The sequence below is a fragment of the Macaca fascicularis genome, chromosome 3 (assembly GCF_037993035.2).
Source record: "Macaca fascicularis isolate 582-1 chromosome 3, T2T-MFA8v1.1".
In the NCBI taxonomy this organism is placed as follows: Eukaryota; Metazoa; Chordata; class Mammalia; order Primates; family Cercopithecidae; genus Macaca; species Macaca fascicularis.
This window is the reverse complement of record NC_088377.1, coordinates 164,330,856-164,358,734: the sequence shown is the minus strand read 5'-3', so window position 1 is coordinate 164,358,734 and position 27,879 is coordinate 164,330,856. Positions and strand designations below refer to the sequence as shown.

Here is a 27,879-nt window from a genome sequence, read left to right as displayed (position 1 = left end):
ATTAACTCCTGTTTATCCTTCATCTTCCTCTTGCTTGCTTCCTTTCTACAACCATCTGGCTGCCCTCTCTTCTTTGTCTTTCTTTTCTGTTTTTTATCTGCCCCGCTCAATTTCTAAACAACAAGGAAAATTATTATTTGATGTGTCCTATTCTTTTTTGGGAGCAGGTTGTCAGCCAGTTGAGCTAGTGTTAAGCTGTTACATACTTTAAAGGACTGATGGGTTTACATATTAACTTATTGTAGGAAGTTTCACAGGGAAGGAGTTCTGAAAACAATACCATAACTGAAAGGACTGAAAGGGTTTGTCATTGTAGAACACCAGGCATTTTGGTAGGCAAAGGTAGGGTGTATGACTAATGTTTGGGAAGATGTGAGGAGCCACAAACTATCACATCTATGTCTCTGGGATATGTAAAATTTGCCCTATGTATTGATATTTTATTTACTTCATGTAATTCCTTACAATATGCAAACAATTTTAGTGCTAAATTATATTTTTAATTGTTAATGTGTAACTTTAATTTCTCTGTTGAGGTTATAAATGTTTCTCTTACCTTATTGCCAGATTTCACAGTGTTATCCAGGTACATTTCAGGGATATATAATACTCAGGATTTCAGAAAGCTCTTCCAGAAAGTATGAGAATGTGTTATTTATCTGTTCTTTGCTGTAGAAATAATTTTGAGTTATTCTATAATTTAAAATATAAGTAGATATCTTTTTAGGGTAAACAGGGTTTCATAATAGAATTTTGTGCAAGAGAAATTAAGAAAGAAACTAATGTTAGGTAATGTCTTGCAGTATAAAAAAAATTCAGATCCACTTTAGCACAAAAATATTTAAGTTTTTCTATTCTATTTATTCACATCCTAGATTATCTTTCAGTTTTTAGCTTCCTGAATTCGTTTTGAGTGTTCTTGAGTTTTCTTGGACATCTGTTTTGTGAATTCAAGTTTCTCCTATAAAATGGAGTGGATAATGCCTCTAAATGCTAATGGAGAGTAACTAAGGACTCGCTCTTCTTCAGGTTGACCTGGCCCTGTATCTATCAGTGTGTGGGCAGCAGATGGGAGGAGCCAAAAGCATACCTTTTACCAATAGACTTAGGACCAAAATGCGTATACCACAGCCTGAGTTACACAGCATTTCACTGTATAGCAGTCTTGTTAATATGTTTAGTATTGTGTAGACTTTCTCTTTGGATCAGTGTAGCATGTGGCAGTGTGTGGGATATGTGGTCACTAATGAAAGGCAGTGTGCAGTGACCCTTCTCCATCCTTGTGGTTTCTGTTGGCTGTGGAGACTTGTATGTGCCATGTGTATTGTGAGACCCTTTCCATGTTTTTTTGAATTACTTTAATTTCTTATGATATGTCAGTATTCCGTTACAAAAAGTTATTCTTGTAGGTTTTGACAAAAGGTCATCATTTACATTCTACAAGATTCAGAGAGGTTGTGTGTGAGGGAGAATTGTCCTGGACATCAGCTGAAGGAGATCAAGCTTTCAGTTTCCACGAAACTATGCTCAGTCTTCCACTTAGTGGAATAGATGCATAAACTTTAGGGGGTCTTTATTTCATTACCCATTCCTTTGACATGATTTTTAAAAATCATTATTTCTAATGAGAAATTTGCATAGATGTTAGCATTTTAGATTGTTTTCCAAGCAGACAAAACATAAAGACTCTTAGGAAGCACCCTGCACTTTGGGAATCTGAGGATGGAGGATCCCTTGAGCTCAGGAGTTTGAAAACAGCCTGGGCAACATAGGGAGACCCTGTCTCTACCAAAAAACAACAAAGAGAAATGCCTATATCTTAAAATATGATTCATAATTATACAAACCAGAAAATGAATCTCCTCATATTTCTTTATCATGAGTGAAAGCCTGATTTAAAAATTGATTTGAGTCTTAATCCTGTGTATCCCATATATTTATCTTTTTGTTTTATGTTGGTCCAAAAAATTTTTTAGGGGTTCGGCATTCTGCTGTTTAAGTCTAAATCTACTCACGGAGCTCTCCCCAGCTTTTATAGATTTCTTAACTCATAATTACCATCTCCAGAAAAATCCCAAACCTATAGCTGAATATCAGACTCCTTCAGAAACTTTAAAACTATACAGCTTTCTAGGCCACTCTTTTCAAAATTCTGAAATAGTAGGTGTGGGGTAGGCTTTTTGTACCTGCATTTTTTAAAAAAAGCTCTTCAGGGATTGTAATTAGCTGGCTTTGGGATTTGTTCACTTGTTCTTCTTTAAAAATGATCACACATGTCTCTTAGTGTCATCTCATCTATTTGTCTGGTTTTAGTCTTGCACAGGATGTCGAGTTCTGCTGTGGAAATTTCCTTTGAGCTGCTTTTTCAGACAGCACTGAAAAGATTAAGGAATTGGAGCTGACTGGAGCCAGGAGACATTATTAAGTCCTAAGAGACAAAGGCATTATAACTGGGCATAGAAACAGGACAATCCAAAGAACAAAGGAAGATGTTGTCAAACACATAGAGAGAAGGAGCGTCAGAAGACACAACACAAATGCAAATATAGGTTGCCCGTTATATTTGAATTTTAGGTAAATAATGGATACTTTTTAGTATATATCCCAAATATTGCATAGAACATATTTATACTAAAATTTTATTCTGCACTGATGATAAAATAATTACACAAAAATGACATATTGTTTACCTGAAATTCAAATGTAAATATAAATGGGAATTCTGTATTTAATTTGGCACCCCTATCTGATGTGAAAGAAGGGCCATGGCATACTGTTGAGACTCAGCAGTGTAGCATACAATAGTCATTCAATTAAACTAGCCCCAGAAGCAGGCTTTATTTTAAAATAGATTTATTTTTTAGTTTGTTTATTGTTTCCTTGATAATTACTTGAATGACAGCTTTGTAACTGATCGAATAAACTTCCATTTTCTTGTCCCTCTTCCTGGGAGAGTTGTATAGTCTTTTTTTTTTCCAATCTCACAGGTGAATGGATGTGCTAAAAATTTGCCTTTTCTTATTAGCAGCATTCTGTATGTGTAATCAGAATTGCTTTTAGAATTAAAAATCTGAAGCACATATTTATGTCACCCTAATGTAGATATCCAGCTTTTTAATGCCAATCCTGAAGAGGGCTTTTATCTGTTTAATCTTCACAAATCCTTGAATTTGCTAATATAAATTTGCTAACAATGATGTATTGAAGGTAGCACGGCATTTTTGCCAGCTAAATTTGGTAAGGTTAAAGAAGGTAATAAATATAAAATGATTTTTATTATAAGGGGAGTAATAAGATTCTTGCATTTTATGTCCCCAGATACATGAATATAAATGCAATAACTCATCAATGTAATTTAATTTACTTGAAATGAATTATTTTAAAGTGGGTTTCAGCTAATGTTTCTGTTTTAGGTATTGAGCAGAATTTTGTTATTTGTTAGGGAAATGTCAAGTTAGCTATTAGAAGGTGGTAGTCTCAGTGTTTTAGGTACAGTTTACTAGCTCAGGCCTCCTTACTGGATAGGCCAGGACAGAGCAACAGTGCTAGTTGCCTACCCAATGGCCATTCTCTAGCTACCCTTCTTCTTTCACAAATCCTTGGTTTTATTCAGCTATTAGGTACCTGTTATTATACAGAGATGACTGGGTTCCTCTTGAGTCCCCAGAGTGAATCTTGATTGGTCAGTCATGATATTCCATTTCCCTTACCCAGTGTTTTCTTTAGGAATGCACACTTGAATCAATTCTTCAGTGATATGTGGGAGAAAATATGATAGAAGGAGGATGCTGATTCTGGGAGAATTTTCTCCCTTTTTTTAAATTTTAGAATAAAATTGTTTCCTTCTTCAGTTTTTGTTTATTGTTGTATGAGGATGCTTTGCACAGCGTTAATGTGGATTTCTTTGGAGACAGTAAACTTGAAGACAAAAGCTAGCACGTGGAGAATGTAGACAGGTGGAAAAGGCCTGGGACCTGAAATACTTCACTTAAGAGTTAAATTAACTAACTCTGGAACTCTTTTACTTTCGGACTTTTTGAGATATCTGATGATAATCCCCCCCGCTCAACCCCCGCTTATTGTTTAACAGGGCGTTTTGAGTTGGAGATTCTATTACTTTCAGTGAAAAGCATCCTAGCTACATTAAAGGTATAAAGATAGACCTTAATGTTTATCATATTGAAAGTCTGCTATTCCTTATCCTAGAAGGATGGTGCACAAAGATGATGAGCTGAAAGTCCCTTGCCTTCTGCTGCTGCTTTTCTTCTTTTGCAGATAGCCACTTCTCATCCATGTAATACCTGGTCAAGAAAGAAAGCAAAACCTTCAGACATTTCTGAGGAAAGTAATTTAATGTCATATTTTCTTCTCCTGAAAGCAACTCTGTTAAACCACTTACTACCTACTGGAAAAGGCCATTGTGTGGCATGAGTTGGTCAGCATCTTTAAGCTTTTACAATGACTCACAGTTGTCTGCTCCTGAGGCTGTCCGAATACTTTGTGATAAACATAAAGTCACTGTTTCTTGCAGATATGGCTTCAGCATATGGAACTGTGCCATGAAATGCCAGATGGTACGGAGGCACAAAGTTCTTCCTGCCTGAGAGCAATATCATCTGCAAAACAGAGCTACCCAGGCTGCGTCTCAACAAAGAAATCCTTTGCTGTTCTTTTGGCCTCATTGAGTCTGTCCATGAACTTATTATTTGGACAACATACAGCTATCTTAGAATTCTTTTCTCAGGTTTTGTCTGCTCCCTCTTCACTCACTTGCTTCAGTGCTAGAGACTTTGCTCAATGGTTATGACAAGATACATTCTTCAAGAAGTAATAGTGAACGGTGAATTTTCTTCTACTATAGATGATTCACACCAGCAAATACTGTACTTAAGGTGGGGTATATTGAAGATTGGCATCTGCGTTTAAGAAATCTGAATCTTAGTAAGGAAAAGGCCACATAAGCAAGTGACAGATGTATGTATGAGGTACAGAAGTGGCACAAAGAGGATAGGATGACATAATTTGGGGGCAACAGGAAGAAGGAGATTTCTTGGAGGTGTCAACTGAATTAGGTTCTAACAGATGAAAGGGTATTCTGGGCAGAGGAAGCAAACAGTGTGTGCAAAGGCAAAATGAGCATAAACGACATGAATGGGATGGTGTTTTGAAGGTAAATGGGGAGGAGAGGGGCTTTTACCTGTTCAAGCTGATTAAATCATGTGATTGGCCCCAAGCATAGCCAGTGGCTAAGAGCATATCAGTCAGATGTAGCTGGTTCTGGCCCCAAATTTTGTGAACTGGGTAACTTTCTTAAATTATCTAGGCCTTAGCTTCTTCATTTGGAAAACACATTGAACCCACCTTATAGGGAGGTGACATTAAAATAATATATGTAAAGAGGTTAGAATTGTGCTGAGTGCATTGTAAATGGTCAATAAAGGTTAGCTATTATGACTCGCTGTTACATTAGTCATATATTAAGGGTGGTCAAGGGGGAATCATACTGTTTCTAAAGGATGAGCCCCTCATTATTTTAACTTGACATAGTCCACTGGAATTATTTGTGGAAAAGCATTGGGTAGAAATTTTCTCTGGCTTATGACAGGCTCTGTTTTTGATTTTGTTAGGACAGTAAAGGGTCACAGCGTGTATTGAGCTTCCTTCCTTCCCCTGCTTTTTTCCATAGCACATGTCTGAGAAGACTTGTTTGCAAAACCTCCTCGATTTTGTCAGATCTTAACGGGTGGCTGGGTTTTGGGGAGAATGACTTTTGATTGCAATGAGAACTTCTCAGAATGGCTCATTAAAGTTTCTATTTCTCTTCAACTCTCTACCTCCACAGTCATCTCTCAGTTGCTGCTTGCAACAGAGATCACTCAGGCTGCTATTTGTGATAATTGGTTTACATTTGCTTTTGATGAGGTTATATTCTTAGTGGGGACCATTAGAGGCTATTATAATGGTCCTTTTCACTCTCAGAGAAGTGAGTGAGGCAGATGCTGTTAATGAATAAGAGAGTCCTAAAGCAGAATTTTGGAAGATAATGACCAACAAGACTTGCCAGTTTTTCTCTCTTAACTACTTATTACCATGTTCAGGGAGAGTCCTGTTGAATAACTCCTCGGCACTTACCTTGATTATCGTTTGTAAGGCTCAGGTGAATGAAGACATAGACTCAAATAAGAATACACCAGTGGGTGAGGGAAATGTAGTGACAGAGCAAGCTTGTCCGGCCCACAGGTGGCATGTGGCCCAGGATAGCTTTCATTGTGGTCCAACACAAATTTGTAAACTTTAAAACATGAGGGGTGTGTGTGTGTGTGTGTGTGTGTGTGTGTGTGTGTGTGTGTGTGATTTAGCTCATCAGCTATCGTTAGTGTTAGTGTATTTTCCATGTGGCCCAAGACAATCTGCTTCTTCCAGTGTGGCCCAGGGAAGCCAAAAGATTGGACACCCCTGTGATAGAGTAAAAACTGTGGATTGGGGTTCAGGAAACCTAGGTTAGGCTCCCAGTTCTGTGACCTAACTGGGTCTGTACCTTAATCTCTTAGTCTGTTTTCTTATCTATAATGTGGGGGTTGGGGGTATTCTTTTATTCTTTTTTTGTGGTTCTGAATGTTTGAAATCTGGTATTCCAAACTAAGAACGTATGTTAACTTGAATTAGCCACGTTTCAAGTGCTCAATAGCTGCATGTGGTTAGTGACCACTGTGTTGGACAGCACAACTGTGAATCCACCTATTGTTAATTATTCACCAGCATCCATCTTAATTATTTGTTTTTGCTTGTGGCTTCTGCAATTGCTGAAATAAAATGGCCATGTATTTCTAAAATTACAGCAATTATAAAGCATTTAATATGTGTTAAGTACTTTTATTCTAGCATTTAATGCAACAACCCTATTACATGTCTATTGTTACTGTCCTTATTATGTAGATGAAGAACTTGAGGCACTGAGGTTAAGGGATCTGCTTAAGACCCTACAACTTGTGGCGGAATCTTGGATAAAAACAGAAGTAGTCTGACTTCAGAGCTCTTATTATTTCTTCTTCCCCATTAATAATATATAAGCTTACTAATTAATAAAATAGGTTAAGATATCTATGATAGACTTTTCTGATCCATTGTGGTGGGTTGAAATTATCTGGAATTTTTATTATTGCATGATAAACTGACTTTTTTTGTGAGGTCAAGCAAGCATGAGCATAGAGGATGTGGCTATCCTAGTAAGGAATAGTTTTATAGCAACCGACTGATATTTGCTTTCCGTTACTTCATTTATTCATTCTTTAAAAAAAATGAGGATATTCTATGTGCTAGGCCTAATCTATAATGTTGGTTTTAGCCTGAAATCAGCAGGCTAAAACCAAGTTCTTATCTTAAAGCAGCTTTTGTTCTAATAGAAAGACTTAAAAAATAAGCAAATAAATGCATACAAGCTGTATACAACACATTGCATGGGGATAAACACCTTTTATTGAAAGAAGTCTGTAGCTATGAGGGAATCAGGGAATAATATGGTAATCGGAAAGAATATAGGCTTTGGGATCAAGGTGCTGGTTGAAATTCTATCCCTGTCTCTTACTAGATGTGAGGTTAAGTAAGATCCTTAACTTCTTTGAGCTTAGTTTCATCCTTTGTAACAAATACAGAGAATTTTAAGAAGATTAATGAGACATGTTAGAAGAGGGCAAAGTTTCAATTATGCGGGATGAAAATGTTCTGGGGATCTAGTGTATAGCATAGCGACATAATTAATAATATATTTTATACTTGAAATTTGCTAAGAGTAGACCTTAAATGTTCTCACTGCTCCTATCACACACACACACAAAGACATAATAGGTAACTGTAAGATGATAGGTGTGTTAATTAGCTTAGTTTGAATTATTTAACAGTGTAACTTATATCAAAATGTTGTATACTTTGTATACCTTAAATATTTACAGTTTTTACTTGTCAGTTATAGTTCAATAAAGTAAAAAAAAAACATGAAAAATGAGATCCACATGGAATGTGGTCAGGAGAGCATGGCAAGTAAACTCATGGAATAATTCATGGATTTAACATTTGGAGCTTAGCATTCACCAGTTCCCTGCCACTCGCTACCCCCACCACCACCCCCACGCCGACAATGCCATAATGATATGTAATTTTACAGAGGTTTGAATTGAACTGGGAGGTCAATGAGAATGTGGATTGGCATCATTCACTTAGTGCTGAGTGAGCCTAGACTGGGTTGGGGTCCATTTGTTCACCATGTAATGGGATTTTGCTGTTCTGTACTTAGCACTTAGTTTACATTTTATTATAAAACATATTAATATGGTGTTTATAAATTTTGGGCTTTTAAATTGTCCTGTCAACACTGTGTGACAGTGGAATTCGATTTGCCAAAATAACTGTTTTCAATCTATATCCGGCCAACTTAGGTGTTCACTGTTTGCTGGGGCAAGTTCATTGGATAAGGAGTTTTTCACATGAAATAGCATGGAAAAATGTTTTAGAATAAATTAAGGTGAACTTTAGTTGCAAAAAAAAAAAACACACGATAGTACCATGGTATTTTTCCTCTGGTTAGGTACAGTACCTCATTTGACTTTGTATTACTTTTTATTAGTTAGGACTTAATACCATATTACTGTTAACTGCATTTTACCAGTAAATCCTGATAAGAGTGGTCAGGATGTATGGAGGTTTTATTTCTCTCTCATGTCAAGGAAGTTGGGAGGTAGGTGGTCTAGGGTTGCATTCCTGCTCTACTCTGTGGTGTGAGGCACTTTTTATCTTGCTGCCTCACCATCTTCATTAATCAAGGTGACACTTCAGCTAGCACATCAAATTCCATTCAGCAGGAAAATAAAAAAGAGAAAGAAGCAAAATGTGTTTGCTTCAGCCACCTGTTGTAGTTTCCTGGAAGTCAGGCATACATTTGCTTACATCTGGTTGGTCTTAACTTGGTCATTTGACCATGTCTATACCTATCAGGTGAACCTGGTATTTGTAGTGTTAGATGGGCATATTCACCGTCCCAAATATCTGTGCTTATGGAAGAGGACAGGAAAGTTTCTTTGAATAGGACACTGATAATATCAGCACATCCACAGGATTTATAATGTATTAGACGTGGCTGGAGCCCCCTATTATTCTGATATACAGCTTGGGATGCATTGTTATTTCAAAAACATGGAAGGCACTGATGATTTTGCTTCAGTGGTTTGATGTAGCTGTTTTTGACAGTGTTGATAGGAAGGGAAGAAGAAAATAGTACTGATCCTTTAGCGTTTTCCTGTTAATATCTTTCTTTAATTGACAAACCTGAAAGCTATGCCTTTGTGCATTTTAAGAAACATCCATGCCTAGACTAAAGCCTTTTACCTGTTTGAAAAACCTTTCTCATTTTACTACTCTTTGACATGAGGTAAATGCACACCCACGCCCCAATCCTGGAGGGACCCACAAGTTTTCTGCCACTTTGCTGTGGAATCTGTGACTACTTTTACTTGCTAGGATGTCACACAGCTTCCACTGTAAGTACTGAGACTCCTGATGGGTTCTGCAGGTCAGGACAGGCTCCATACAGCTATGGTTGCTAGGTTCCTGGGTTGCATATTGGCTGGTCTCCTGCTGTAATATAAATCCTGGCTTAAGTCTTTAGTTGATCCATGATTTAGAATGAAAAGGATGAAATCTAATTTGAATATGAAAAAATACCTAAGAAACATGAGACACCTCTGAACCCTAGAATCTAAGTGTTTTTCTGGTGGCAGTTATTTTTCTTGTGGATGAAGTATCACAGCCAGGTCAGATTTATGAAATTTAGTTTTTTTTCTTTTTACAAGGCTAATCTGTTGGTTGTATTTAGATGTTTGAAATGATATTTATGTTTTAGCTAAGTTTCTGCAATTTAGTTTTATATAGAATGCGCCTTATAAATTCCTGATAGATAATTTCTGCTGGCCAAATTTTCCTTCATATTTAAAAATATTTTATTCATTGATAAATATAGTAGTCAAAATTAAACATTAAAATTAACATGTTATGTTAATTTTAAATTAACATTAAAACATATGCTATGTTTTAATTAAACATATGCTAAATAATATTATTTAAAATTAAAACGTGCTAAATAATAATAAATCAACTGCCCCAAATAATATTCATTGATAGATTATGCTAAACTGAAGGAATATATATAATGGCAGATTCAGTATTCTTTCCTTAATCCTGAACTGGTGAATATTTTTGAAATGACCTGGAGGAGACTATGGAGAATATATTATTATGTTAGTGATTATAACAAAGCTAAGAGAGCTCTGTAGTCATCGGGTGAAGGAATCAGAATTCTGAAAAAAATTCTTCACTAGAACAGTGTCCCAAATACATCTAGCAAGATGAAACATGGTTTACTGAGGCACATGTAAGAATGTTTTAGAAGTTTTTGTTGATTATAAGCACAATGTGAGTCAGTTGATGTGACTGCCAAGAAGAGTTAATTGGTTTTTGGTTTGAATTAATAGACATAGAATGCTTAGAATGTGGGAAGTGGCCCTCCCACTTGTGTCTCTGTTGGCCACACTATCCTCAGAGAATGGTGATCAGTGTATCTAGTACATTTTAAAAGGGACATTACTATTGTAGTGAGTTTCATTTGCTTAATCTTACAGTTTTCCAAGTGTTTTCCTTTTGAATTTTTATATCAAAGGACATTATTATTATATATTTTAATTAGTTTGGTTTTTTTTTTTTAGATGGAGTCTCCCTCTGTCACCCAGGCTGGAGTGCAGTGGCATGATCTTAGCTCACTGCAACCTCCACCTCTCGGGTTCAAGTGATTCTTCTGCCTCAGCCTCCCAAGTATCTGGGACTACAGGCACACGCCACCACACCCAGCTAATTTTTTTTTTTTTTCAGTAGAGATGGGGTTTCACCATGTTGGCCACACTGGTCTTGAACTCTTGACCTCAGGTGATCTGCCTGCCTTGGCCTCCCAAAGTGCTGGGATTACAGGCATACGCCACTGCACCCAGCTTGTTTAGATTTTTTAAAAAGCTATAATAGCAACTCTGCACATCTGTAAACTCAGAACTTATGATCCATTGCATCCAAGTATCCTTCATACTTAGTTTTATTTAACATGGTGATTTTTATGGCAAATTGGAATGTATCCTTAGGAGAGCACCCAGGATATTGGAGCAAACTGGCAAAATTTATTCCAGAAAAGAGAAAACTCATAAATCATTTTTTGTCCCCAAAGTCTTGAAATACTATATTAAAGAATGAAAGTAACACTTAGTCTGTTTTATCTTAGATAGTGTATAGTATAGAGTTGTGTGGAAGCCATAGGGACACTGATTTCAATTTTTATAATTGTCCCAAATTAGAATAGGATTCACTGAGGTAATAAAAGGATGTATGTATGTGTGTGTATATTAATAGGCCCAATTGGAATCTGAAAGTCTACTTTTGTAGATATTGTACAGATTAATGCATTGATTAGAATGTTGAATAGGATAATTACTGTGGTTATTTTCTGATGATCTTGGTCTGAGCTTTTTTGAAACTCTCAAGACTGTAATATTTAAAAAAATAGACACAAAGTCAAAGTGAAATTTTTACCTGAAAGGAGAATTTTAAAAATTGGTGTGTTCTCCAGTCTCCATGTAGGATAGGATTTAAGCTGTTCACAGTGCTTCATAACTGTTTTGAGTTTCAAGATGTACAAAGCTGCTGTTACAGCTTATTTTAAATCTAAATTAATTAGAATTTATAAAGGGTTATTTCACTTGAAAATTCAAAATGAATAAAGTGCTACATGTTGAAAAATCTCTTTCACCTTTATTTTCTGTCTGTCCAGTTCCCACAGCCATCCTTCTTCCCTAGTTCCTGTCTGTATATGGAAGCAAATTCACATCCATGTTATTTGCCCATTTGCTATGTGAGTGGTGACTTATTTTAACTGCTATTCTATAACTTGCTTTCTGCCTCAAGATATTTTTAAAATATTTAAAATCAGTACATAGAGAACATTTACATTCTTTCAATGCAATGACTAGTATACCACTGTTTAGATATGGCATAATTTAGTCTCCTATATTTGCATATTTAGGTTATTTTCCATGTTTTTGCTATTAAGAATTATGTGGTAAATAACCTTGTACACATGTTATTTTGCACATGTGCAGGTTTATCTGTAGTATTGATCCAATCCCAAAGTGGAATTGGTGATTCCAACTACATGTACTTTTAAAATGGTTTCTCATACAGTTTTAGTTTGTACTCTTTTTGTAAATATAGGCTTGTTTTCATGGATTAAGACTTTTTTATCTGAACATATCAATTTTGTCCATTTTTCTGTTGGTTTATTTGTGATGTTCTTATTGGAACTCTGTATATGCTTAGAAATGAACTCTTTGGGTAATGAGTTGCAAGTATTTTTTTTTTCTAGTTAATCTTTTCCTATTTTGCTTATGGTATTTTTTGCCTTGTAAAGTTTATTTTTAATGCAAATAAATTTATGACATTTCAATATTTTTAATAGAATTTTTTAAAGAAGTTTTAGCTTCACAACAAAATTGAGCTTGAGTGGATGGTACAGAAATTTCTCATATATATCCTGCCCCCACACATGCATAGCCTACACTGTTACCAACAACTGATCTTTTTACTGTCTCCATAGTTTTGCCTTGTCCAGAATGTCATTAGTTGGAGTCGTACAGTATGCAGCCTTTTTACATTGGCTGCTTTTACATAGAAGTATGCATTTAAGGTTCCTTCATGTCTTTTCATGGCTTGATAGCTTATTTCATTACTTGCTAAATAATATTCCATTGTTTGGATGTACCCGAGTTTATCCATTCATCTACTGAAGTTTTGGCAATTATGAAAAAAGCTACTTTAAACATTTGTGTACAGGTATTTGTGTGGACATAAATTTCCAACTCCTTTGGGTAAGTACCAAGGACTGTGATTACTGGATCATATGATAGAAGCGTATTAGTTTGTAAGAAACCATCAACCAGTTTTGCAAAGTAGCTATACCATTTTGCTTTTCCAGTAGTAAAGAATGAGAGTTCCTGTGGTCTATATCCTTGCCAGCATCAAGTGTTTTCTGTGTTCTGGATTTTGTTCATTCTAATGGGTTTGTAGTAAATCTCATTATTTTAATTTGCATTTCCCTGATGACATGAGGTGGAAAATCTTTTATATTATTTTAACACCATTCATTGAGTAGACCATCAACTACTACAGATTTGAGTTGCTATATAGGTGTTTTATAGTACATTTCTGATTGTGTTTCGGTATGTTTCTTCGATCTGTTCCACTGGTCTATCTCTTGGTATACAGTATGGTTTATCTTGATAATGCAAATAGCTTTTAGGAAACTCTGCTTTCTGACAGCTATCCTCAGTGCTAGATTTTAAGTTTAGTTTTCTTTTCCTGCCCCAATCTTGCCTATGTGAAAATGTAGACTTCCTCTTTATGCTAATAAAGTATCCATTTATTTGCTTTCTGTATGTAATTGTCATATTTGATCCATTTTATGTCTTAAATGTAACTGCAGTATCTTCTATTCATAAAAATGTTGAAGCCTGACATTTAGCCAGGGGCCTCTGGCATATTTTGTGAACTGTATCAACTTTGTTGGAGCTTCCAAGAAGATGATTTGCTCAAACCTCCTTTCCTTGATTCATATCCATGAATTTTCTACACCGTAATTACCAAAGAGTAACTTATTGTTATAATAGTGGAACTTAATTACTAATGATGTAGAAATTGCAAATATGGTAGTTTAGAAGAATTTTTAAAGAAAAAAAAAGTCTTTGATAAAATAAAATTAAATGAAAAAATACACAGGTTCTAGTTTTTTAAGAGTATGTATTTTATTGGGGGCGGAGCAAGATGGCCGAATAGGAACAGCTCCAGTCTCCAACTCCCAGCGCGAGCGACACAGAAGACCGGTGATTTCTGCATTTTCAACTGAGGTACTGGGTTCATCTCACTGGGGAGTGCCAGACAATCGGTGCTGGTCAGCTGCTGCAGCCCGACCAGCGAGAGCTGAAGCAGGGCGAGGCATTGCCTCACCTGGGAAGCACAAGGGGGAAGGGAATCCCTTTTCCTAGCCAGGGGAACTGAGACACACAACACCTGGAAAATCGGGTAACTCCCACCCCAATACTGTGCTTTAAGCAAACAGGCACACCAGGAGATCATATCCCACACCTGGCCGGGAGGGTCCCACACCCACGGAGCCTCCCTCATTGCTAGCACAGCAGTCTGTGATCTACCCGCAAGGCAGCAGCGAGGCTGGGGGAGGGGCGCCCGCCATTGCTGAGGCTTAAGTAGGTAAACAAAGCTGCTGGGAAGCTCGAACTGGGTGGAGCTCACAGCAGCTCAAGGAAACCTGCCTGTCTCTGTAGACTCCACCTCTGGGGACAGGACACAGTAAACAATAACAAACACAGCAGAAGCCTCTGCAGACGCAAACAACTCTAGAACCACATGATTATCTCAATAGATGCAGAAAAGGCTTTTGACAAAATTCAACAGCCCTTCATGCTAAAAACGCTCAATAAATTTGGTATTGATGGAACGTACCTCAAAATAATAAGAGCTATTTATGACAAACCCACAGCCAATATCATACTGAATGGGCAAAAACTGGAAAAATTCCCTTTGAAAACTGGCACAAGACAGGGATGCCCTCTCTCACCACTCCTATTCAATATAGTGTTGGAAGTTCTGGCTAGGGCAATTAGGCAAGAGAAAGAAATCAAGGGTATTCAGTTAGGAAAAGAAGAAGTCAAATTGTCCCTGTTTGCAGATGACATGATTGTATATTTAGAAAACCCCATTGTCTCAGCCCAAAATCTCCTTAAGCTGATAAGCAACTTCAGCAAAGTCTCAGGATACAAAATTAATGTGCAAAAATCACAAGCATTCTTATACACCAGTAACAGACAAACAGAGAGCCAAATCATCAATGAACTTCCATTCATAATTGCTTCAAAGAGAATAAAATACCTAGGAATCCAACTTCCAAGGGATGTAAAGGACCTCTTCAAGGAGAACTACAAACCACTGCTCAGTGAAATAAAAGAGGACACAAACAAATGGAAGAACATACCATGCTCATGGATAGGAAGAATCAATATCGTGAAAATGGCCATACTGCCCAAGGTAATTTATAGATTCAATGCCATCCCCATCAAGCTACCAATGAGTTTCTTCACAGAATTGGAAAAAACTGCTTTAAAGTTCATATGGAACCAAAAAAGAGCCCGCATCTCCAAGACAATCCTAAGTCAAAAGAACAAAGCTGGAGGCATCACGCTACCTGACTACAAACTCTACTACAAGGCTACAGTAACCAAAACAGCATGGTACTGGTACCAAAACAGAGATATAGACCAATGGAACAGAACAGAGTCCTCAGAAATAATACCACACATCTACAGCCATCTGATCTTTGACAAACCTGAGAGAAACAAATGGGGAAAGGATTCCCTATTTAATAAATGGTGCTGGGAAAATTGGCTAGCCATAAGTACAAAGCTGAAACTGGATCCTTTCCTTACTCCTTATACAAAAATTAATTCAAGATGGATTAGAGACTTAAATGTAAGACCTAATACCATAAAAATCCTAGAGGAAAACCTAGGTAGTACCATTCAGGACATAGGCATGGGCAAAGACTTCATGTCTAAAACACCAAAAGCAACGGCAGCAAAAGCCAAAATTGACAAATGGGATCTCATTAAACTAAAGAGCTTCTGCACAGCAAAAGACACTACCATCAGAGTGAACAGGCAACCTACAGAATGGGAGAAAATTTTTGCAATCTACTCATCTGACAAAGGGCTAATATCCAGAATCTACAAAGAACTCAAACAAATTTACAAGAAAAAAACAAACAAACCCATCAAAAAGTGGGCAAAGGATATGAACAGACATTTCTCAAAAGAAGACATTCATACAGCCAACAGACACATGAAAAAATGCTCATCATCACTCACCATCAGAGAAATGCAAATCAAAACCACAATGAGATACCATCTCACACCAGTTAGAATGGCGATCATTAAAAAGTCAGGAAACAACAGGTGCTGGAGAGGATATGGAGAAATAGGAACACTTTTACACTGTTGGTGGGATTGTAAACTAGTTCAACCATTATGGAAAACAGTATGGCGATTCCTCAAGGATCTAGAACTAGATGTACCATATGACCCAGCCATCCCATTACTGGGTATATACCCAAAGGATTATAAATTATGCTGCTATAAAGACACATGCACGCGTATGTTTATTGCAGCACTATTCACAATAGCAAAGACTTGGAATCAACCCAAATGTCCATCAGTGACAGATTGGATTAAGAAAATGTGGCACATATACACCATGGAATACTATGCAGCCATCAAAAAGGATGAGTTTGTGTCCTTTGTAGGGACATGGATGCAGCTGGAAACCATCATTCTTAGCAAACTATCACAAGAACAGAAAACCAAACACCACATCTTCTCACTCATAGGTGGGAACTGAACAATGAGATCACTTGGACTCAGGAAGGGGAACATCACACACCGGGGCCTATCATGGGGAGGGGGGAGGGGGGAGGGATTACATTATACCTGATGTAAATGACGAGTTGATGGGTGCAGCACACCAACATGGCACAAGTATACATATGTAACAAACCTGCACGTTATGCACATGTACCCTACAACTTAAAGTATTATAATAATAAATTAATTAAAAAAAAAAAAGAGTATGTATTTTAATTATCAAGCAAAGGAGTTGGCACAAGTGATCAGTAAGGTCTTCTTCAGTTCATTGTCATTCTTTGCATACATTTCCATTGCCATTATTTCACTTGACTTGCAAGGAGAAGCTCTTCTTGGCATTTCCAGAGCTTAGTAACTATAGTGCTCTCAGCTGCCTCACTCTTAGCAGTTGCTGTCCCATTTCCATTTGGTCCCTTTTGTGAATCATGCTTAGAGAGCTAAAGTCATGAACTTAATTTGCGTTGCTAGTACACACACATATAAAAGGTCCCTGCTTTCATTTTCTTAACATTATAGAAATGGATATTGTAATATAATGATGATGTTCCTGCACCTTAGCTTGGTTAAGCTTCCTCTAAAATGAAGGAGATAACTTAGTAAAGAAATGGAATGGTCTTCTTTCTTCACTGCGCAGGGCAAAAGGTTATTTTTCCCCTGGGTACAATAGGACACTTTTTAATTTTTTTTTTTTTTAATTCTGTTACTCCCAGTTACAGTTTCTTTACAAACTGTCTTGTTTGAGTCCTAAATAAAACCGATTTTTTGAAAGAGCTTGTCTTTCTTATATTTGAATCGCAGTTTAATAAGCCTTTTGAACAGATTTATACTTACTTCACATCAGCCTTCTTTTTGAAGCCAAGTCATACCAGTTTAGTCTACCTAATCCTTTAATCATTTTATCCTCAGCATGTTTCCAGATGCTTCGCATCCCTCTGTAGGTTCTAGAACTGGAATGAGTTTGTTAATAAAGTCTGATCAGGATCTAATGAAATGGATTATTTCTTTGTTGTTTCGTATATATTTTGGAATTTGTTGTTTTATCTCCAAGACTATGTTGTTTTCTCTCCAGCTAAGCATAAAAAAAAAGGTTCTGCGTTACCTGAGATCTAAGATGCTTTATTTCTAGTGAAGTACATGCCCCTGTGTGTGCAGGGCTTGGTGCCTAGAAGGGCTCTCTGCATTCGGCTTAGTGTTCTCTGTTCCTGCTCTCTTGAAATTCTTAATAGTATTTTTACTAAAAAGCTCCTTATTTTTATTTTGCACTGGGCCCTACAAATTAAGTAGCTCACCCTGCTTGTCGTTGATGATTAGAGGACATGACTGATAGTCACATTTCATGTCTAATTCACCCTCTGTAATAATTATGGAAGCTACACCCAGGGTAAGGACCCCTGGTTGTAAACTTCCCCAGTTCAGAGCATTTTCTCCTATGTGCTCAAAGACGCTTTCACTGCCTACCTGCTGCCTCTCTGTTCTCTTTTGGCTTTGTCTTCTTTGTCTTCTCCTTATTTATCTAAACTCAGTTGTTGATGTATGTTTGTTCACGAAATCCACATTTTCGCATGCAATGGTTGTTCTTTCCAGAGGGATCTTTCTTAGGGTCCATTCTGTCTTTTTAGTCTTTCTACCTATTACCTCTTGTCCAAGGCATCCCTCCCTCATCTCTAAGCTCTTCTCTACTTTCTCTATTTAGAACAGCTTGAAATTTTGTATAATATTATTAATATTAACTACTAGTTACTTTCTTATCCAAATTTTAGATTTTCTCTGTCTCTATAAAGAAACTGGGATGGCAATTGTGAGAATTCTGGAAATTTGGGGTAGAAATTTGGATTCCACTTCCACATCAAGATTACGGAGTACATGAAATGACTTGGAAATGTTTTAAAGTCTAACCATTAGTGTCTTGGTACAGTGGCTCTTGCCTGTAATCCCAGCACATTGGGAGGCCAAGGCAGGTGGATCATTTGAGGTTAGGAGTTTGAGACCAGTCTGGCCAACATCTCTACTAAAAATACAAAAATTAGCAAGGCATGATGGCGGGCATCATAATCCCAGCTACTCAGGAGGCTGAGGCAGGAGAATTGCTTGAACCCAGGAGGTGGGGGCTGCAGTGAGCCAAGATTTCACAACTGCACTCCAGCCTGGATGACAGAGCTTGACTCCATCTCAAATAAAGTCTAACCATTAGTACAAGTAGTAGGATATTTTAGCTTTTACTTTTCTTTACTATAAAGTTAATTTAGGTGTGAAATCTAATGTACATACAGCAAATATAATTTTTAATAGTCATTATTTTTTCATGTACTGGCCAATTTATCTGCTTATTTTCTCTTTTTCTTGTAGCTTAACAAACAACAATTGCAGTTACTGAAAGAACGATTCCAGGCCTTCCTCAATGGGGAAACCCAAATTGTAGCTGATGAAGCATTTTGCAACGCAGTTCGGAGTTATTATGAGGTAAGTTTGAAGAGCTTTGTTTTTGACTTTCTGATACATTTTAAAGATTTCTATTATTTTTATGGCTTCCCCATTTTAAAGAAGCTTGCTGGTCTGACAGGAAGGCTGTGATTTTGCAACCTTTTTGAAAGCATTGTTAGTTCTATTTCACAATTGCAAAGCTCTAATTCCACAGCCTGGATTTGAGAGATAAACAGAATCGAAATTAGTCACATCTTATGAGGAGAAGTAAACTATTTAGAAAAATCTTCTGGCAGTGATTGATACAGCTGACTATAGCCATCTTTAGATCCACATGTCTAAATTATCCTTTTAAATCTGGATTTCAATAGTAAATTGCCATCTTATGCGATTTTGTTCCCTAAGCTTTATAATAATTAAAGCTAGTAACTAATTTCAAGAGGATAAATTGAATTCTCTTTTCTTCCTAAAGAAATAACACTACCAATACCACCCTGCTATTTCTTCTGATTCTAGCTTGTGACTCAGGAATTTCTCTATGGTTTTCCTATGAGCACCAGTTTTCACACATGGTCATTAACTGCTTCAGTGAATTGCCACTAGCTGTTAGTTTAGAGAGTTCCCTTTTTGCCTAAGCGTTTCAGAGCCATTTGAGGGAATGGATTCCTTTCATTGTGCAGGTACTCAACAACTTTCAGCTGAAGAAGCATAGTATGCAAATATATATAAGACGAATAAACAAGGGAAAGTGTGGAGATACAATGGATCTGAACTTACCTGAGGCAAGAATATTTTTGTGTAAACATATTAAATAATCGGTAGTTAACTGATTGGATTTATAATAGTGATGGTATACATCAGAGGTTAATTAATGCAACTCTAGAGAAGTTTACCTTCCCCCAAGCCTCAGCCTATTGAATTAAATGAAATAATGGAAGTTTTGCTGACTAAATATGTATATGACATAAATCTAATGTCAAGAGTGGGTATGTCCAACTGGACCTTGACTCAGAATATCTTAACAAGTATAGGAGCTCAAAATTTTAACACATATAGGACCTTAGATTTCCCCTTGTAAGAGTCAGAGGAAGATTTCATCATGTAAAATTCAGGATTTGAATCTTACAGTATTAACTGTAAATTTCTATATTTGCCTCATGTACTTAAACTAAAGAAAAGCCAAAAGTCTGTATTTGGGATGAAGGAAATGTAGCTCAGGGAAGTAATCTGTATAAAAAGATAAAAAGTTTTTAGTGAAACAGTAGGCTCATGTTTGGTTTTGATAAATGCACTGCTGTATTCTAAGATGATAAGGTTAGGGAAACTGAAATTGAGTCAGCAGGGGGATGAGGGAGTTCTTTGTACTATCGTCATAACTTTTGTGTAAATCTAAAAATATTTCAAAATAAGTGAGTTTTTAAAAGTAAACATAATATGATGTGGACACAGTTTAGAAAAAGGCACACATTTCAACAGAAAAAAAAGGTACACAAGCCGTGCTAATAAAAATGTTGTAACTCCAGTGAAGGAGAGAGTATCCCCATTGTGTTCCACATGAGGATTATGTTCTCTTCTGGGCACCGTATATGAATAAAAAATGTGCACAAATTTAGGGTGATCAGGTTTGAAACATACCTATGTAAGTTGAAGGAGCTGGGGCTGTTTGGCTTGTAGACAGATTGGATTTGTGGTGTTGTATGTAATCCCAAGAGTAAAACTAGGGTTTAGTTGGAAACTGAAGTGGGGAAGATTTCAACCTAATATATCTAGAGTTTGGTTGCAGTGCCCCAAAATAGAATGGACTGGTTGAATATAGCATCACAACTTGATTCTAGTGGCCCTTCACAGTCATCTGGGAAACATACTACAAAAACAGGTCCTGGGGTTCTATCTCAGACTTTCTGAATCAGACTTACAGAATTCATGCTTTTGAAAGCTTTCCAGATGATTCTCTTAGAATTGGTGGATTGCTAACCAGTGGAATTAAATGACTACCTGCTAGGATTGTTACAGAAAGAGATGTAAGCATTGAAGAGGTGGTTTGACTTGGTGACTGAGAGTTTTCTATACTTTTGTTCATATTTCCAGCTAGTGTTTAGTTGTGAAACTATAACTTGTCTTTGTGCACGTCTCAAAGTGGTGCTAAGATTTGTGATGCTAATTATGAGTCTGTGTTCCTGAGGTGCATTTGTGGAGTTACTGTTTTCTAGGTAGTACACAATTGGTACACAGCAAACTCTTGAATAAATAAATAAATAAATTTAGTTGGAAAAATAAGGTAGAAAAGTTGCTTTTCAGTTTTTTTCCCAAAAAGCCTTTCATTTTTTAGAAGTATATTTTGCATATTTTGCTGTGATCATGATCTTTATGTTTTATTTATGTATTAATACTTTTATATAGTAATTTTTATAGTTTACCAGAAAAGTCTTAACTTTTGTTCTTTCAATATCTCTTTGCAATAAACAGTGGAAATATTATTACCTACACTTTACATAAATAGAAATTGAAGCTTACAGAGATTAAATGACTTTTCCAGTGTTATATATTTGGTAAGCATCCAAGATAAATGTGAATCCAGATTTTTTTTTTTAAAGTATTTCTGGCATGCTATCATTATTTCACAGTTGCCATTTTGAATATACCTATGTCAGGTACTGTGGGCACTTCAAAATCTATTAGTAGTCTCAGACATCAGAGAAATTAAAATATATTTAAATATATGTTTATATTTTAGAATAAATCTTATAAACAAGATAATTATTCCCATCTTACACATGAAGTTAAGTGACTTGTGTCCAAAACTGCATAGCTAATTAAAAGCAGAGCTAAGAACCTCAGACCACCGCAATTGACTAAAAGCAGACTCTTAGGTTCCATACAAGACCTGTTGAATGAGAATTTCTGAGAATGGGGCTTCAACATCTGAATTTTGAACCTGTGCCTTGTGAACAAAAGTTCTCTGAAAAGGAATTTCATTTAATTTTGATTTTTAATTTATTTTGAGACAGGGTCTCATTCAGATGTCACCCTGACTAGAGTGCTGTGATGTGATCATAGGTTATTGTGGCCTAGAAATCCTTGACTTAAGCAATGGGCTCTGATTTTATAGTGAAAGATTTTGCACTACATTTCCAGTCAGGTCCGTTTATGGAAATAAAGGATTCAAACTTGCTTATCTCTGATTGGTCAACACAACCAAGTTCTGATTGGTTGGATATAACTGGGCCCTGATTGGACAGGGTAGGTGAGTTCTGATTGGTGGGTTCAGGTGGGTTCCTGAAGTCTCAAAGTTAAATAGAGGTGTGAATTTTCAGGGCACTCAGAGTAACATGTATGACTTCTAGTCAGCAAATGGCTACTTTACTCAATTTGAATGTAAACCTAGTTAGCCACTTGGGATCCATCTTGAAGGATTGGTTCTTTTGGGATCACATTTGTTCACAGCCTTGATAATGTTGATTCACATGGTCATTTGAGAACCATATTGATACAGACCTTATAACTTCTAGAATGTGTGTTCCATGGCAGAGCCATTTCTGTATACCATTGTATCCCCAGTTTAGCACATAAATATATTCAGTGAATACTTGTTGACTGAGTGAATGGGTATTACAGTATTTATTACTCTATCTAGAAACTGTATATTTTGGTCTTGTTTTTATTCTTACTTTCTCCATCATTCTCTTTATCTAAAAGTATTACTTTTGTATTGTAATGAAATTTCTTTTGAATATGATTGTTCTTAGTTTCATGATTTTGTGTTTCCTTGAAGATGCTAGATACTTATGAAGCATGGTTGGCCTTTCGTGCTCTTTCTAACCTAGTTATTCTGTGATTCTGTGATCCTTTGTGGCTTCTTATATCATTTGAAGTCTATGTTTTCAGGGACGTTATATATATTGTTTGCTGTATGCAGCTGTTTTGAACTATTAATAACCTTTAAGTGGTCATTTGCTCAATTATTATGTTTACTATCCTTTAGCTGTGATAGCCATTTCTGATTCTGTATATAATATGTATTTTACATAGCATATATAATGTATATTGAAGGATTGACTTGAAGGATTATATAAAATATAATTATATGTAATATATAATTATATATAATATATAATGTAAATACATGTAATTATATATATGTACATAATATATATTATACACAAATATATATTACAAAGACACCCCCACCCAAGAAAATAGCACATAGAAATACCCAAAAAGATCTAATCCTGGAATATATATTATATTGTTCAATAATATATATATGAACAATCCTAATAAATGTGTATTATCAAATCAATTGAAAACACACCTTCGTACTCTTAGTATATATATTTTCCCAAAATCTGTTTGCTGTTATTTTTCTCTCTCAGCTTTATGATTGCTATTTCCCGAATAACTTTTATGAGTAGCCTTTTCCATCTTGATTGTAGGTCTATATAGTCTATAGACAATTACTCCATCTAAAAAGAAAAAGAGTTATCTGTCTATTCTTATAGTGGTTGTACCTTCAGATATTTGGTTTACTTCAATACCTGGGATCTCGGTATGAAACCCAAGATATATTTCTGTTTCTCCACATTATTTGACAAAATTCATTTCCTCTTGGTACATTTTTTTAAGGGAAATAATTTCTTTCAACTAGATTATTCCAGGATTAGATCTTTTTGGATATTTCTATGTGGTATTTTCTTGGGTGGGGGGTGTCTTTGTGTATGTATGTCAGTTATAATTAGTATTTACTATGAATACTGTTCAACATGTTACATAAAAGCATATACTGAGGAATAATAATGATTTTTATGTAACAATATAATTTATATCATATATTTAATAAGATGCCCTTAAGTATTATAAGTAACAAGAATAATAAAGAAATATGTTTGTGAAATTTCTTCAATATTCTCACACAGTTGGCATAATTAAAAATTGACCCAAATATCTAAACCGCCTAAGTAGGCAGACATGATGCTAGAGGGACAGACCAGAATAGGAAGAGAAGAAAGAAATGGCAGGTAGCATACCTAACTACTTAATAAAAGTTGGCAGTTATAATCTTGATAATTTTATGGTTAATAATCGTTGTTTGATTCTGCTGTACTGTCATCTTTTTTGTTAATTGAAGGGATTTTTTTTTTTCCTCTTCACTTTTTTTTTTCTTTAAGCATCTCATTGTCTAAAGGAAGTCCTGAAATGGACACAAATTCTACAAGTGTTTGCTCTTCGTTTTTGACCAATTTTTTTTGGTTTTGGTCTATTTCTTTTTTAATTTAGGAAACTTCAGCTGACTCTGCAGATGGGTAAACATAGGTTTATTGCAGTTTGTTGCTTTCCAAGCTGTTCTTGTCATCAGATATCTGCTTCTGTTTCACAGAATTCAGGTGCACTTTATCCAAATATAACAAATGACAATGTGATTTGTAGTGGATATGTGGAAAAGTAAATGGTCTTTCTCTTGTAGATTTCCAAAAGACAGTGTAAGTTGCTGACTAGCTGCTTTCAGCATAATACAAACTTTCAAGTTCTGCTATTGCACACAATGTGGATGCTAGAGCTTTTTTAAAAAAATTGTGACTTGGGTTTGTTCACAACTTTTCAGAAAGGATGTATAGTTTTCTTATTGTTTTCATTTGTTTATGTTCTATTTTGGTCCCAAAGAATAAATGAGAGTTAGAGATGTATTTAGTCTTTTAAAAGTTACCAAAAAAGTATTAAAATAAACTTTGTTGCTGCCACCCCCACCCCCACCACCATTTGCTGTTCAGATTTCCTGCTTTATAATGGGACAAATTCTTTCATTCCTTCAATAAACTTTAAAAAATTATTTTCAATAGTTTATTATGAAATTTGGGGAAAAGTACTCCCAAAATGGTCTAATTCTGGCCTTTTTTTTTTTTTCAAAATGTCTTGAATTTTGAAATTCAGAAATTTTCTACTTTGATATTATGTTAAGAACACTTTTTAATATAAGTAGTATATGTTTATGTTGGATAATTTAAGGAATATTTAAAATAAGAAACGTTTTTGTCATCCTAAAACTGCTCTAAAAATAGTATATTATAAAAAGAGAGAAAAAGAAAAATACCACCTGTATAATTTCAATAGCTATAGCAACTCCTTTTAACAGTTTGGTGTTTCTGTTTTGTATGTATAAAACTGGAATCTGATTTATATGACATGAGCCTTCTTTAGTATCAGATATTCTCTATAAACATGGTTTTAAGTACATGCATAATAGATCATTGTGTGCTTGTATCTAAATATTATTTAATATCCTGCTTATTGTTAGACACTTACGTTTTTATTTTTTACTATTAAAAAGTAAATGCTGAAATAATTGTGCATATTGCTAAATTTATTATCTTGGATAAATTTCTGCAAGTAGAATTACTGGGTGATAGGTGATGAGCACTGCTTAAGTTCTTTATACAGATTATCAAATTGCCCTCAAAGTAGTAAGTTTTTTCTACCATAACCATATATGAGTGCTGTTTTTTTTCTTGCACATTTGGTATTATCATAAAATAAATGCCAACTGTTAGGTTTCCTTATTTATTTATTTATTTACTGTTAGTGAAGTTTAACATTTCTATATTGGTCATTCATATTTCTTTGTGAATTATGTGTTCATGTCCTGTGTCCCATTTACATGTTCATTTTCTTAATACTGATTCATATAGGCATTGTTTATACACTAAGAAGATGCTTAACCCTCTGTTATGATGTGATTATTTTATTCACTTTGTTTTTTGTATTTTGCATTAATTTTTTGTAAGTTTCTTACCTCCAATATTCACTCATTTTCTGTTCTCTTAGAATGAAAGATACATTCACATTTCACGTAGAGACTACGGTTCATTTTATCTCCTTTGGATTCTGTTTTCATGATTATAAATCATTGATGACAATGGTTTACATCATACTTCCCTCTGCCGCTCCTCCTCTTCATTCCAGTTACCACCCCTCATGGATTAGTACCTCTGTGATTTAGGTTCTACTCAAGAGCTGATTATGTTGGTGCAACTCATGCCATTGCTTTGGAACTGTTTTCCTCTATGTAGAAGGGGTAAGGTGGGACTAATACCCAGAATATACAAGAAGCTCAAAGGACTCAACAGTAAAAATAAATAAATAAAAATAATATCACTAAAAATGGGCAAAGGCATGAATAGACATTGCTCAAAAGAAGACATATAAATGGCCAACATGTATGTGAAAAAATAAAAACCACAATGAAATATCATCCTACCTCAGTTAGAATGGCTATTATTAAAAAGGAAAAATATAACAGATGTTGACAAGTATGTAGAGCAAAGGGATTTCTTATATATTGTTGGTGGGAATGTAAACTAGTACAACCTCTACAGAAAACAGTATGGAGATTCCTCAAAAAATTAAAAATAGAAATGCCATAAGATTCAGCAATCCCATTACTTGGTATTTATCCAAAGAAAATTAAATCAATATATCAAAAGGATACCTGCATCCTCCTGTTTATTCTGGCACTATTCCCAATAGCAAAGATACGGAATCAACGTAAGTGTCTATCAACAGATGAATGGATAAATAAAATGTGATGTATATATGCAATGGAATACTGTTGACCATAAAAAAAAGAATGAAATCCTATCATCTGCAGCAACGTGGATTGAACTGGAGGTCATTGTGTTAAGTGAAATAAGCCAGACACAGGAGGACAAATACTGCATGATTTCCATCATATGTAGAATCTAAGAGAGTTGATCACATGGAGGTAGCAAAGGAGTGATAGATACCAAAGGTTAGGAAGAGTGGGTGTTGGATAGGGGGTAAAGAGAGATTGGATAATGGAAACAAACATACAGTTAGAAAGAGTAAGTTCTAATGTTTGATAGCAGAGTAGGGTGCCTATAGTTAACAACGATGTATTTTTCAAAACAGAAGAGAGGTGACTTGAAATATAATAAATACTTGGGTGATGGACATCCTAAATACCCTAACTTGATCATTACAAATGTAAGAAAATTATCATTCATGTTACCTTATGCCTATAAGAGAATATCACAAGTGCCCCATGAATGTGTACAAATATAATGGATCAAAAGATAAATTTAAAATAAATAAAACTGAAAAAACAAAGCTCCCTCTAGTTGCACAAGTGTCTGAATGTTAATTTGTTTCTTTGTATTTCTCCTTTTCTTTATCCTGGCTATTCTTACAGTCCCCAAAAATGTAAAGAACAAGTAAAGGAGCATGACTTGATACTTTACTTTCAGGACAAATCTTCAGGTCATTGTTTTTGAATCTTTATAGGCACTCTTACTTCCTAGTCTAGAATACCAAGGAACTTGACTTCAGAAGTTAGCTTCTTCCCAAGGAATTTGGGAATATCTGCTCCAGTTGTCCACCAGCAGCTGTCAGGTTGGCATCATTTCATTTATCTCTCTTCTTCCCCTAACATTATACCTCAACTCTTCATATTTACTTAAAAATTATTGCAGTTGTTTATTGGTTTCTTTGTAAAAACTAAGAGCCTTTTCAGGCTTTTTGTTGTTGTTGTTATTTTTATTTTTATTTTTTTATTTTTTGAGATGAAGTCTCACTCTGTCGCCCAGACTGGAGTGCAGTGGTACGATCTTGGCTCAATGCCAGCTCTGCCTCCTGGGGTCACGCCATTCTCCTGCCTCAGCCTTCTGAGTAGCTGGGACTACAGGCGCCCGTCACCATGCCTGGCTAATTTTTTTTGTATTTTTAGTAGAGACGGGGTTCTTTGTATTTTTAGTAGAGATGGGGTTTCACCATGTTAGCCAGGATGGTCTCGATCTCCTGACCTCGTGATCCACCCACTTTGGCCTCTGAAACTGCTGGGATTACAGGTGTGAACCACCGCACTCCACCCAGGCTTTTTAAA

General features: G+C 35.7%; 1 protein-coding gene across 9 annotated transcripts in view; it reads left to right on the top strand.

Moving 5' to 3' along the window:
- Nucleotides 1–27,879, top strand: part of CADPS2 (calcium dependent secretion activator 2) — a 573,333-nt gene that overhangs the window by 137,611 nt on the left and 407,843 nt on the right. For all 9 annotated transcript variants that reach the window (XM_045388493.3, XM_045388491.3, XM_065542514.2 and 6 more), the window contains exon 2: nt 18,915–19,028. In XM_045388493.3, coding sequence (XP_045244428.1) covers nt 18,915–19,028 — 114 coding nt within the window. The remainder of the gene's footprint in view (nt 1–18,914; nt 19,029–27,879) is intronic.